The sequence below is a fragment of the Dasypus novemcinctus genome, chromosome 4 (assembly GCF_030445035.2).
Source record: "Dasypus novemcinctus isolate mDasNov1 chromosome 4, mDasNov1.1.hap2, whole genome shotgun sequence".
NCBI lineage: Eukaryota > Metazoa > Chordata > Mammalia > Cingulata > Dasypodidae > Dasypus > Dasypus novemcinctus.
In genome coordinates, this window is record NC_080676.1 from 73481653 (window position 1) to 73494498 (window position 12846).

The 12846-nt window shown below is 61.1% G+C and overlaps 1 protein-coding gene across 50 annotated transcripts in view; it reads left to right on the forward strand.

Annotated features, from left to right (window-relative positions):
* Nucleotides 1-12846, forward strand: part of TNK2 (tyrosine kinase non receptor 2) — a 42555-nt gene that overhangs the window by 23457 nt on the left and 6252 nt on the right. For 40 of the 50 annotated variants that reach the window (XR_011648646.1, XR_011648647.1, XR_011648650.1 and 37 more), the window contains 8 exons: nucleotides 355-425; nucleotides 2310-2531; nucleotides 3867-4019; nucleotides 4457-4734; nucleotides 6210-6336; nucleotides 6725-6871; nucleotides 6967-7061; nucleotides 11382-11576. Coding sequence is in view for 40 of the 50 variants with exons in the window: in XM_071214717.1 (XP_071070818.1) it covers nucleotides 355-425; nucleotides 2310-2531; nucleotides 3867-4019; nucleotides 4457-4734; nucleotides 6210-6336; nucleotides 6725-6871; nucleotides 6967-7061; nucleotides 11382-11576 (1288 nt within the window). In the remaining 10 variants the exon portion in view is untranslated. The remainder of the gene's footprint in view (nucleotides 1-354; nucleotides 426-2309; nucleotides 2532-3866; nucleotides 4020-4456; nucleotides 4735-6209; nucleotides 6337-6724; nucleotides 6872-6966; nucleotides 7062-11381; nucleotides 11577-12846) is intronic. The other 10 variants (XR_011648649.1, XR_009185531.2, XM_071214718.1 and 7 more) reach the window with 1 other exon arrangement.

The following is a 12846-nucleotide window of genomic DNA, read 5'->3' on the forward strand; positions in this document are numbered from 1 at the left end:
TGCTATCACCTTAAGACAATTCTATGGGGAAAAAATAACTAAAAATTGAGAAAATTCTGTCCATTACTTTATTTCCTGAGAGTCAGGAGCAAACCACTGCTGTTCAATTGTGGTGGTTAGACACTTCCATCCAGTTTGAGAACCGCTGCCTAAAGTAGAAGGTAGCTACCATCTGGTTAACTGAGGCCCTGGTCATTTGGAATTGGTTTCATTGGTGTCCTGCTGGGCAGTGTCTAGGGGTGGGCCCTCCCCAAGGGACTGAGGAAGCCTGCAGGGTAGGAAGCAGAAATTTGGGGCGTGGGGAGGGACATGAGCTATCTGCACAGCCCAAGATTTCCCTTCTCTCCCTTGCAGGCCAGCGGCGGCTGTGGGAGGCTGTGAAAAGGCGAAAGGCCATGTGCAAGCGCAAGTCTTGGATGAGCAAGGTGAGTGGGCGGGAGTGGGGTGGGGGCGGGAGCCCGTCCTAGGAAACAGCCCCATGCCCTGGGCAGGCATCATCTTGCTGGGCTCCCATCACTGTTCGGACAGACCTCCCTCCTCCCTCCTCTGGGGTCTTATCAGACAGGGTACTTGTAGAGCTGCCTGGCTAAGTGTCTGTCTCTGCCAGACGCAGACGAGCGGGCAGCCCGTGGGCGGTGTTTCCTTCACATCCCCTCCCAGTGCCTGGCGGTGCTGCTTGTGGGGCAGGAGCTCGTGGGGCAGGAGCTCGTGGACAAGTGTGTCTTCACTTGAGCCCTTTCTCAGTCTGAGGGCTGTGCCCAGTGTGGGGAGGCGGGAATGCTGGGGCCAGGTCGTCTTTGCCACCCGCACCCCCCAGCCTTCGAGGGTTTCTCTGGTCCTCTAGCCCCTTCCCCACACCTGCTTCCTTCCCCACAGCCTGCACCACCCCCCACCCCCCAGTTGCCCTAATTTGGATCTTGTCTGACTCAGTGGAACTTTGCCCATTGTCTGGAAGACAATGAGAGAGGAAGCGAACCAGCCGGCCTTCCCTCCCCTCCCCTCCCCTGGCCTCAGGGTTTGGAGGGGGGAGCAGACAGGACCCAACAGCTGGACTGGGATTGGGCAACCGAGATTTCCTGGCTGTGATCTGGGCAAAGGGGCTGTCCCTTGGGATTCTGTGGCCTCTTCTGGGGACGCTGTCCTGGTCCCTTGCCCAGGTTTTAGGGAAGAAAAGTGTGTTGGGGCATGTGAAGGCAAGAGAGAAGCGTGGTGTGGCGGGGTAGCAGACCTGTCACTGTGGTGCGGGAGGTCCCTGGGCTAGTCGGGCACGTCCTCTGTAAAACGGTGCCCGGCTCACCTCACAGGCTGGGGGGAGGGAGGGTCCCCCGAGGTCATGGCTTTGAAGTGCTTCATAAGCTGAACCTTGGCGTGCAAACATGAGGGATTCCAGTTAGTGGGAGGAAGGACAGGGAGGAGAGACCAGAAGAGGCCTTCAGATTTGAGAGGCCACAGAGCCTGATCAGAGAAGGCTCTGCCAGCCTGGGGGTGGGAGAGGCCAAAGGGCAACCTGCAGCCACAGCTCCGGGTGTCCAGGGCAGGTACTGAGGCCACACTGAGCAGGCCGGGTCTGACCCTCAGGGCCTCCCTTCTCCTGTGCCTTGACCTTCGGTCCCCTCTTCCAGCCCAGGGCTCAGTCTCCTCTGATTCCCCTTCTTTCTTAGCCCTCGGCTCTGGGTGTCCCTCCAGAAGCCCAGCTGTCTTCCCAGGCCTTTCCCTGCAAGGACTGGCTTTGTGTGTACAACACACACACAGAATTCAACCTCAGACTAAAATTATCCTCCCCTGGGCAGGATGAAGGGCAGCCGGCTCCCCAGGGAGGGTGTAGACAGACAGCACCAAATGGTCAACCCAGAGAAGGGACCTGCACTAAAAATGGACAGGGAGATGTTTGTGGAGGGCCCCTCAGCGCTTGCCCCATCGAGTTGGGGCAGGGGCTGGAGTCTGCTGGGCAGGGGTCCAGGAAGGAAGGGGTGGGGCAAAAAGATGGGAAGGAGCCTCAGACCGTAGCTTCCTCGGGTGGGGGGTGCCAGGAGCTGCTCTAGGCTGGCCCCGACCCCGCAGCAGCCGCAGGCTTCAGGCTGTCCTTCTGTCTGGCGCACCCCCGAGGCCTGCTGAGCCTGCAGGGTTTTAGTTCAGAGGTGTGGTCTGGGGGGGGGCTGGGGTCCTGCCAGGCTGCCTCCTGGTGTCCAGCCAAGCCAGGCTGGTCTGGAGGCCCAGCCGAGGACCACCAGTGGGCCCCTTGGGGTGGTCCCGAGCGCCCGGCACTGGGGCCTCAGGCTCCCATCTGGCCCCTGGCTGCCTTCCCACAGGTGTTCAGTGGAAAGCGGCTGGAGGCTGAGTTCCCCCCTCCTCACTCTCAGAGCGCCCTCCGAAAGACCTCCCCCACCCCAGGGGGCCCAGCAGGGGAGGGGTCCCTGCAGAGCCTCACCTGCCTCATCGGGGAGAAGGACCTGCGCCTCTTGGAGAAGCTGGGAGATGGCTCCTTCGGCGTGGTGCGCAGGGGCGAGTGGGACGCCCCCTCGGGGAAGACGGTGAGCTTCCTGGGGCCTGGGGCACAGCAGAGGGGGGGCACCCACGGGGAGCTGGCAGAGGCCCTTCTCCACCTGGGCGGGCCTGCCCTCTGCTGGGCTGGCAGGAGACTGGGCAGGTCATGGGTGCCCAGGTTTAACTGGATGTATTTTTTTTTGTGATTATAAAGGTAATGGATTTATTGTAAAAATTTGGAAACTACTTGGAAAAAAAAATTAAATTCCCTGTAATCCTACCTCTCAAAGGAAGCTGAGTTAGCATTTCTGCTTTTTTTAACTTCAGGTTATTTTGTTGAATTTATTTAAGATCATACCTTGGATGTAACTTTTTAAATCTTACCCCTTGCTTTTGACATTACATTCTTAAGTCTTTCATATATATATATATATATATATATATAACTTAGGTGCAATAAAGAGTAAAATTATAAAGAGTAGAGTTCAATGAAAACCCACCTGTGTACAGAATCATGTAACCACTCGCCAGGTCAAGACAGGGAGCAGGAGTCTCTCCCCAGGATACCCCTCACACCGTCCTCAGGCAGTGTCCCTGTCCTCCAAGAGAAACCACTCTTCTGGCGTTTATATTTAAAGTATTTTACTTCTCCACTAAAAACTTAATTTATAGTATTCCCTTTATAGTTATTTAATATGATGTCATTCTATTGCTCATCTCTTTTATTATTATTATTATTAATTTATTTTTCTTCCCTTCCTTCCCAACCCCCCCCCCCCCGTTGTCTGCTCTCTGTGTCCATTTGCTGCGTCTTTTTCTTTGTCCGCGGCACGGGAATCTGTGTTTCTTTTTGTTGCACCATCTTGTGTCAGCTCTCCTTGTGTGAGGCGCCATTCCTGGGCAGGCTGCACTTTCTTTCGCACTGGGGCAGCTCTCCTTACGGGGCGAACTCCTTGCACGTGGGGCTCCCCTACGCGGGGGACACCCCTGCGTGGCATGGCACTCCTTGCGTGCATCAGCACTGCGCATGGGCCAGCTCCACACGGGTCAGGGAGGCCTGGGGTTTGAACTGTGGACCTCCCATGTGGTAGACGGACGCCCTAACCACTGGGCCAAGTCCGCTTCCCTATTGCTCATCTCTTAGGTTGGTATCTAACCTAGAGCATCCCCCGGGAAGGGGAGGCACAGCTGAAGGCCCAGGGTCAGCCAGCCGCCCCGCCCCCAACCAGACCACACGCACAGTGCGTGAGCCCAGGCACCCACCACCCAAACGGGGGTGAGCCAAGGCGGGGGTGGTCACACCACCTCTGACAGGGAGCCAGTGGGCTCGGCAGTGATGGGGATGGGTGTGGCCTGATCCGGGCAGTCCCCCCTCCGCACAGGTGAGTGTGGCTGTGAAGTGCCTGAAACCGGACGTGCTAAGCCAGCCGGAAGCCATGGACGACTTCATCCGGGAGGTCAACGCCATGCACTCGCTCGACCACCGCAACCTCATCCGCCTCTACGGCGTGGTGCTCACGCCGCCCATGAAGATGGTGAGTGCTGCTGGTTGTGGGGTGTGGAGGCCATAGTCGTGGGGCCCCCAGGCCTGCCCCTCCCCCTGCCTGTGCTCTCGTCCTCCATCCCGAGAAAGGTCCAGGGCCCCACGTCCTGCTTTGGCCACCCACCTGACTGTGTCCACTGGTGCCCGTGTCCATCTCTGGATTGTGCTCACGTTCTTTGGCAGTCACACCCATGGGAGCGGTTGGCCCTTGATTTTAGTTTTTGGGGTTTCTAGCCTAAGTCTCTTTGGGCTGCTTCTCCTTGGGCTTTACTGTCCCACTTTGCCTGGAAGGAAGGCCAGGGACGCTGTAGGATTCCCAGAGGAGGAGACACTGAGCAGCACGGCTCTGGCAGGCCTTCAGGAGGCAAGGGCACTGGCGCAGGGCCGGGGCTGGTCAGGCTTATTCCTCCCACTTCCACTTGGCCTCAGGTGACAGAGCTGGCGCCTCTGGGCTCGCTGCTGGACAGACTGCGCAAGCACCAGGGCCACTTCCTCCTGGGGACTCTGAGCCGCTATGCTGTGCAGGTGGCTGAGGGCATGGGCTACCTGGAGTCCAAGCGCTTTATTCACCGCGACCTGGCTGCCCGCAATCTGCTGCTGGCCACCCGGGACCTGGTCAAGATCGGGGACTTCGGGCTGATGCGAGCACTGCCCCAGAACGATGACCACTACGTCATGCAGGAGCATCGCAAGGTGCCCTTTGCCTGGTGAGAGGCAGGTGCTGCGGGCTCATAGGGTCTGGACCCCCCCACCCCGGTCACAGCAGACCTGGGCCTCAGCTTCCAGGGCCTTTCATACCCACCACAGCCCTTGGCTCAGCCTGGGCCTGCCTATGCCTGTTCTGATCCTGGGGAGCCTTCTCGTGGGCCTGTCCATTCACCTACCCACCCCGTGCCAGGGGCTGTAGGCCCTGGAAAGCACAGAGATTAAGTGTCACAGCGACTCATCAAGGGGCGCATTACTCATTGGCTCTGTACTGAAGCTAAAACCAGGAAGGTGAAGAGAAGTTGGTCAAAGACGGGTTGGTATCAGGAATTGGTGTTTCAGGTAGAGCTAGCAGCAGGTGGTATGAGGGAGCCCAGGCAGCAGGCAGGGCCAGTCCGCGCTGGGCCTTGTGGGCTGTGGGGCTGCTCACCCGAGCCCTGAGGAGCCCCCTGGCCTTCCCTAGCCCCTGTGTGGGCTTCTCCTGTGCTGTGACCATCACGGGCCTCTGGTGCCAGCGGCTAGAGTGGGATCTCCCTGTTTCGGGGTGAGGAGGGTTGGTCTGGTTCTGCTTGCCAGAGCTTTGTCTGCGGGAAACCCTGAAGTCCAGGCCGTGTGATCGCCTAGTTAACAACTAGCTTTGTTTCTGGGGTGGCCGCACACCCAGATCGTGCTTGCTGGCCACTTCCTAAGAGCACCCCTTCTCACACTCAAGCATCTGGGTGTGGATGGTAAACGATAAAGCCACCTTTTTATAAGTTCCTTAAAGCACACTGAAGCCGACAGGATATTGTTGGTCCTGTTTGATGCATGAAAATGAGGCTTAAAGATCTTGAGTGACTGTCCCTGGGTCCCTGAGCGGCAAGGCCAGCTCTTGCGTCCAGGGCACCTTCCTTCCCGCCCTGCACCTCAGTCCCCTGCAGAAAACCCCTCTTCTGGCTTCACTGCAGTGGCGTTGCCCTCACCCAGGGAGCGTGGTGCTGTTTGGGTGAAGCCAGTGTGGCTGTTTCCATTCATTTGGGTTCTTCCCCAGACCTCGTCCGAATTCCCCACCCACACCTGCCTGTTGAAACGATCCAAACCCCAGGGTCCTGCCTAAAAGCTGGAAGTTATCATCTCCCCCCCCCCGCCCCCACCCTATAAGCCTGCACCCTTATTCCCACGCCCCACCCCGCCACACCCCTTCTGACCTCTGACCTTCCTTGCCCCTGTCCCCAGCCTGGGGACCCTCACCCTCCCACCATCTGGGCTGCATTTGAATGAGACCTGGGTATGGGTGACCTTCTCCCGCTGCACCCCCCCCCCAGGCCCCGTGTGGTCGGGAAGCCTATCACCGCCTCCGGGTCCACAGCTGAGCCCGGCACATGGTGGGGCGACAAGTGCACATCGTGTGAACGGGTGTTTGTGATTGTTGGGGCTGAGGCAGGTGGGACGCTCTGGGTGCCCTGGAAAACCTTTTGTTTGACCCTGCCTCTGTCAGGTGTGCCCCCGAGAGCCTGAAGACACGCACCTTCTCCCATGCCAGCGACACCTGGATGTTTGGGGTGACGCTGTGGGAGATGTTCACCTATGGCCAGGAGCCCTGGATTGGCCTCAATGGCAGTCAGGTGAGGGGTGGGAGGTGTGCCCCCCATAGGGTGGCCCCCAGCCCCCAGCTGGGCCTTGTTGGAATCTTAACCTGACCGTCCCCCCGACCCCGTCCACGTGACCTCTCGGGTGCTGGACAAGGAGAGGAGACTGTACCAGTGGGCCAGGGAGCAAAGGGCTGGGCTCTCATTCCCTAGCCCTGGCCACACACTCCTGTCCTGAGGCCGCGGACCTGGGAGTAAGGGTCCCTGGGGACAGGGCCCCTCCCCTGGAGGCAGACCTCCTCTCTGGGGGTCAGTCAAGGCAGCCAGCAGCTCAGTCGTAAGATGGGCTGGGCAGAAAGTGGGATGTGCAGAGCCAGACGCTGGGCTGGTTCTCAAAGCTGCACCACCCCCGGCCCACCCCCAGATCCTGCACAAGATTGACAAGGAGGGGGAGCGCCTGCCCCGACCCGAGGACTGTCCCCAAGACATCTACAACGTCATGGTGCAGTGCTGGGCTCACAAGCCAGAGGACAGACCCACCTTCGTGGCCCTTCGGGACTTCCTGCTGGAGGTGAGGGGTGGACGTGCCCGCGGGAGCTGGGCTGTCCAGGCGATGGCTGCCCCAGGAGCGGCCCCTGGGTGGGAACTGACCTGCCGATCCTTCAGGCCCAGCCCACGGACATGCGGGCCCTGCAGGACTTTGAGGAGCCGGACAAGCTGCACATCCAGATGAATGACGTCATCACAGTCATCGAGGGGAGGTAGGCAGTGCGGGGCCGGGCCCTGCCCAGGATGGGCGTGGGGTGGAGGGGGTGTGGCGTGGAGGTCGCTTGCCTCCAGGTTCCCGTGGCAGCAGACGGGGCCGTGGGCAGCGGAGCCCTGCAGTGTGAGGAGGGCAGGCTTGGGGCAGGGCGTGCTCCTGGGCACGGGGGTTCAGTGTGCAGACGCTGCTCAGGTGGGAGTTTTCCCGGCATGACCCTGCCTCCCTGACCCTTTGCCAACGTGACTCCAGCCCTGGCTGTGTGGGTCAGGCCAGACTGCTGTAAGAGTGAGCAATAGGAAGTGGTTCAGCCTGGCCTTGGCCACCGCAGCGGCCTCTGGAACAACAGAGCAACCTCTGGCCCCCTCCGCTCCCCTCCTGCCGCCCAGCACACCCCCTCTCTACCTGGGTGTCCCTGAGTGCCTGCCCGCCCTCCCTAGCCCCTTTTGTCAGCCTGTCGTCCTTCCCACCTGGCTTCTCTCCTGCTTCCTCCCGGCCTCCCCACTCCCCCTCCCAGTCTCTCCTTCGGGGCCCCTCCAGGTCCTCTCCAGTCCTGCTTGGCCCCCTCCAGTCCTGCGGGCCCCCTCCAGTCCTGCTCGGCCCCCTCCAGTCCTGTGGGCCCCCTCCAGTCCTGCTCGGCCCCCTCCAGTCCTGCTCGGCCCCCTCCAGTCCTGCGGGCCCCCTCCAGTCCTGCTCGCCCCCTCCAGTCCTGCGGGCCCCCTCCAGTCCTGCGGGCCCCCTCCAGTCCTGCTCGGCCCCCTCCAGTCCTGCTCGGCCCCCTCCAGTCCTGCTCGGCCCCCTCCAGTCCTGCTCGGCCCCTCCAGTCCTCCTTGGCCCCCTCCAGTCCTCCTTGGCCCCCTCAAGTCCTGCGGGCCCCCTCCAGTCCTGCGGGCCCCCTCCAGTCTTCCTGGGCCCCTCCAGTCCTGCTCGTGTCTGCCTCACCGCCCACCCCCACCACGTGCAGACGCGTCTTTGCCCACAGGCGGCAGCTCCTGAGTCACCGTCTCCTGCCTTCAGCCCCCGCAGTTCAAGCCCTGGAGGCCCCACCCACCTCCCTCCCCACCTTCAGTTATCTGGTCCCCAGGGTGTCAGAGGAATTGGGGCAGGGACTGGTTTAAGATGTCTTCTGGGGTACAGGGAGCATTGAGGACCAGGAAGAAGAGCAGTGAGGCCGAGGAAATCCCTCTGACCTAGAGCCAGGCAAGGGTTGGGCGAGGGGGCTGCTCCCTGCCAAGCCCTTTCTACCTGGAACTGGGGTTTGGGGGCTGGGGGCCTGCCCCACTGCCCCTGGTTGGGTGGGTGAGAGAGGAGAGCCGCGGGGTGAGTCAGCGGAGTGTGCCCCCACGACCCAGCCAGCAGTGCAGCCTGTGGCCGCAGCGCCTCTTCCCAAGGCCGAGCTCCCCTCACCTTTGGGCCTGAGGATCTGGGGCAAGAACAACTTGCCGACAGATTGCAGGAGAGTGTGGCTGAGGGCTCTTGGTGGTGGAGGAAAGCAGGAAGCGTCTAGAAGGAGAGGTGCCTGGGGAACAGGCAGAAACAGTGTTTGGGTTTGGAGCAGAGGGTCCAGGGAAGGGCACTCCAGGGGCCCCGTGAGCGTGAGATACATAGAAGGGAGAAGGGGAGGGTAGGCCCCTCAGTGGGGGGACATGGCGGGGCTTCTGGCCCACCGCGAACCCAGCCTTTCCCACCTTTACATGCCTGTAGTCCCCAAATCTCTACCGCCCCATCCTGTCTCTTGCCTGTGTACCAGGGCCCAGTGTCCTTGAGGAGGTGACTCAGGCGCTTTTGTGTGTGCCTGGAACTGGCACCCCGGTCACTGTCAGAGCGAGGCGGGCAGCAGGAGGAGTGGGGGAGCGCTCCTCCCGGGAGGCCTTCGTGGGTGCGCCCTGCCCCGCCCTTCCGTCCCCAGCCCGGTCGGCCCCAGCTGCCGGCTCTGCCGCCTCCTGCCCGCAGTGTGGGCCAGCCGGTTCCTGCTTGGACCACAGCGGCTGCCCTTGGTCCCTGGAGCTGCTCAGGAGGTAGGAGGTGAGGGGCAGGCGGCTGCAACAGCTGGTCAGGCTTTGGGAGTGGGTCCCGTGTTGGTGGGCAGGGCTTTGATGCCTCCCCTGTTTTCCTCTGTCCCCAAGCACCTCTGTGTGTTTGCTGACTCAGTCTGCGTCTCCCAGAGGACGGGTTCCGTGTGTGTGTCCTTGGGTCTGGGCTTGGATGGGCGCCTCTGCCTGCTTCTGTCTCCCTATTGGCCTGGCTCCAGCTGTTCTCAGTGTGGTCTGTTCAGCATTGAGTTCCCTCTTGTAGAACCTGTTTCCAGTACATCCGTTTTCTTAAGAGTCCAGGAGACCCCTTGCTTGGTCTCTGTCTGTAGGCACGGTGCTTCTCCAGGGACCAGGTGGTAGGCAGAGAAGACGCCCGGATGCTTCGGGAGCTGAGCTTGCGAGGCTGGCCGGGCCGTGCGGGACAAATGGATGGCTGGGTTTTTCTAGGACTCTGAGTTGTCCCTTGAGGCTAGGGGCTGTCTGGGGCTGCCGGACAGAAGGTAGCATGGTATTTTGAGCAGAATTTTTAGGCAACGTTTGCTCAGCCCTTACTGCTCTACCTTGGGCTGGGACCAGGACACGGTGCTACTAAGATTTCCAGAGCCTGGTCCCCAACAGCTGGGTAGCTTTAGGCAGTTGTCACCTTAACCTAGGTTTCCCATTTTGCAGAAGCTTCTTCTCATCTTGTCTGTCTCCCCAGATGCTAACGGGGGCAGCAGGGTCCAATGTCAGGCCTGGGTGGGTGTCTGGAATGGGGGTGAGGGGCTCTCAGGTGGAGGGGCACACGGAGCGCAGGGAACTTTCACCACAGTTTCTGGGGGAGGGCCTCAACCTCAGCGGGCCCTGTGTGTGTGCAGAGGGGGCGCTGCTTCTCCCTTGCTGGAGTGGCCCTGCTATTTTTGGATGGCTTGGTCCCTTCCAGGGGTGTTGTCCTCTCTTCTTCCTTCCTTCCCTGCCCCTCCCACGCTGAGGGCAGGCTGGTAATCACAGGCCTCTGTGTCTGGTGGTGGGGCCCTGTCCACAGCCTTGTTACAAGGAGGCTGGACTACCCCCCCCCCCCAGGCCCGGTTCCCTGAGGACTACTGGACTTGAAAGGTTTGGCTTTTGGTGTCAGGAAATAGGCTACTCTGGAGGGCACCCTGCCCCAGTGGGGCCATGTCACCTCACGACATGGGGGTCCAGGGGTTCGGGCATCACCGCGTCCCCCCGTCATCCAGCACCTCCCTGCCTGGCCTTTATTTATGCTCCTGGCTCTGGGGCAAGTTGAAGGAAGGGTTGGGGGTGTCAGTAAGGGCATGGAGTGCAGCGGCCCGTGTGCCCGTCACAGCAGGATATAGCTGGCGTCCCTTCTGCCTCAGCCCCAATCCTCCCCCGTCATCACGGTGAGTGATTCCAGCTGCAGGCCAGGACCCTCACAGCCTGCCGGAGCTTTCTGGCACTGGGAAGGTCCCAGGGGGATCCCTGTTCTTTCCCACTCACCTGCTTCACCCCCCCTCACCCCAATCCTATCAGCACGGGGCTTGTGTTCGAGAGTGAGGGGCTGACGGTGCTGCAGTCCAGCCGCCCTGGGAGTAGCAGGTTCCCTTCTGGAGGACAGGGTGGCAAAGGTGGGGCCCTGAAGCCCTGCCAGGAGGTGTGGCCGAGAGCACTGGCAAGAAGTAAGCTGGTGAAGAGGAGGCTCGAGTTGCCCCAGAGAGTTTCCAGACCCTCAAAGGTCTGAGTGCAGGAGGCAGGTGCAAGTTGGAGGTCTTGGCCCCAGGGCCTGAGGCTAAGGCCCATGCGGCTCCCTTGGGTCCTTGCAGCTCTCAGCGTAACTGGGACTGGGCTCCAGAGTGCAGGCAGGCGGCTGAGAGGTCCGGAGCCCAAGGGCCTTGCCAGGGGAGGAGGGGGGCCCAGTGGTAGTGCGACAGGTGCTGGCTTTACAGTGTGAACAACCAGGTTTGAATCCTGAGTCTGCCGTGATCTTTCTTTTAACTGTAGGCAAGTCTTGTAATTTGTTTAAACCTGTTTCCTCATTTGTAAACCGTAGGAAAAGCCATCTGACTCACCTTGCTAGCTTAGAGTAAGGCTGTTTGCAAACAGCCGGGCACTGTACTGGGGGCGTGGCAGGTCACGGGTGCTGCTGGGAGGAGGCTGGTGGCAGAGCCCCTGTCCTGTGGCTTCGGCCCCGGCCCCCTCTGCCCAGGGGGTCAGAATCGTGGTTGCAGGGGGCCTGGTGTGGAAAGGGTCCTGCCCCCTGAGCCCGTGCTCCCATGCCGGGCGATCACTGTGTCATCCCTGTCGGGCAGGGCCGAGAATTACTGGTGGCGTGGGCAGAACACGCGGACGCTCTGTGTGGGACCCTTCCCTCGCAACGTGGTGACCTCCGTGGCCGGCCTGTCTGCCCAGGACATCAGCCAGCCCCTGCAGAACAGCTTCATCCACACGGGACATGGCGACAGCAACCCCCGCCACTGCTGGGGCTTCCCTGACAGGATCGACGAGTGAGTACCTGGGCACCCCGGCCCGCCGCCCACGGCCGGGGGTGGCCGCGCCCCCCCCTCCCTGCCCCGCCTCCCAGCCCCACAGGCTTCCCTCCTGAACCCCGCCTAACGCTTGGGAAGTGGCGGAACCGTGGGAAGCCCCGGCTGACGGTCGGGATGTCTGATTGAATCCTTCCTCTTCACCCGTGAGTTCGTGGGCCACTCTCTTTAACTTCTGAGGCCGAGTTTCTTTATCTGTAAACTGGGTGCACCCAGAAGACAGGCCTGTGAATGTGCTCTGTGGGTCGGAAAGTGCTGCTCAGAGGCCGGGGGTCACCGGCGGAGCTTTCCCCCTGGCCTGGTCCCGGGCCAGTGTGCCCAGAGGGCTTGAGGGCTGTGGCCTGTGGTGGCCTCTCACCAGATGGCAGTGGGAGCCTGTCCTTGGGAGCTCCTAACCTTTTCATCTGCTCTGGAAAGCCGCAAGGCAGCGAGAGGCCTCGGTCGCGGCAGTGGCCTCAGGAGCTGCAGCATCCGCTGTCCCCGTGGAAGGCCTCACCCTGCCTGACCACGACACTCTCAGACACACCGGCCTTCTGCCTGAGCCCAGGTGGATGCAGACCCTGGGCCACACGCTGGCGAGTCTCCATTTCGCTGGTCGCGCTCCCTCTCCTGGCTGTTCTGCTGACCTTGGAGGCGCAGGGGCGCACTCTTCCCAGGTGGCTGGAGCTGCACCCTGCGGGGCCCCTCCTCCTGTGTGACAGTTCACCCTGTCAAGGAGCAACTTCAGTTGTTTTCTCCCTGCTTTTTATGCATTTGTACTTTCTGCTCTTCTTGTTCTAATCGTGTGCCTCTTCCAGTGCTCTCGCTGCTCTAGCATTGCTAGAAGCGTGGTGAGTGATGGTACTTGGCGCACGGGCTGGGAGGAGGGGGAGGCAGGCAGTGTTGGGACTTCTGCTGTGGAAGAGAGGCCTGTAGGCCTGTGCAGCCAGTGAGCAAGCAGAGGCGCCCTGTCTGTCTCTTGCTTTTTGGTGCCCCCCGTAGGTTCTCCACGTCGCCATGGTCTCCCAGCCCCACACTCACCGCATTTCTTTCCTTTCCTCTTGACTTTCTGCTGTTCCTGAAGCTCATATACTAGAATAAGATGCAGAGGCAGAATGGGGTGAGGGTTTTGGGTGCTGGACAGGAGGGCCCCAAGTTGGGTGCTGAGTGTCAAGGCTGGGGTGGGAGGTGGGCCTGCTGGTCAGGCCCTGGGGAAGCACACAGGCCAGGAGGGCGCCTGTGCTCCCAGAAC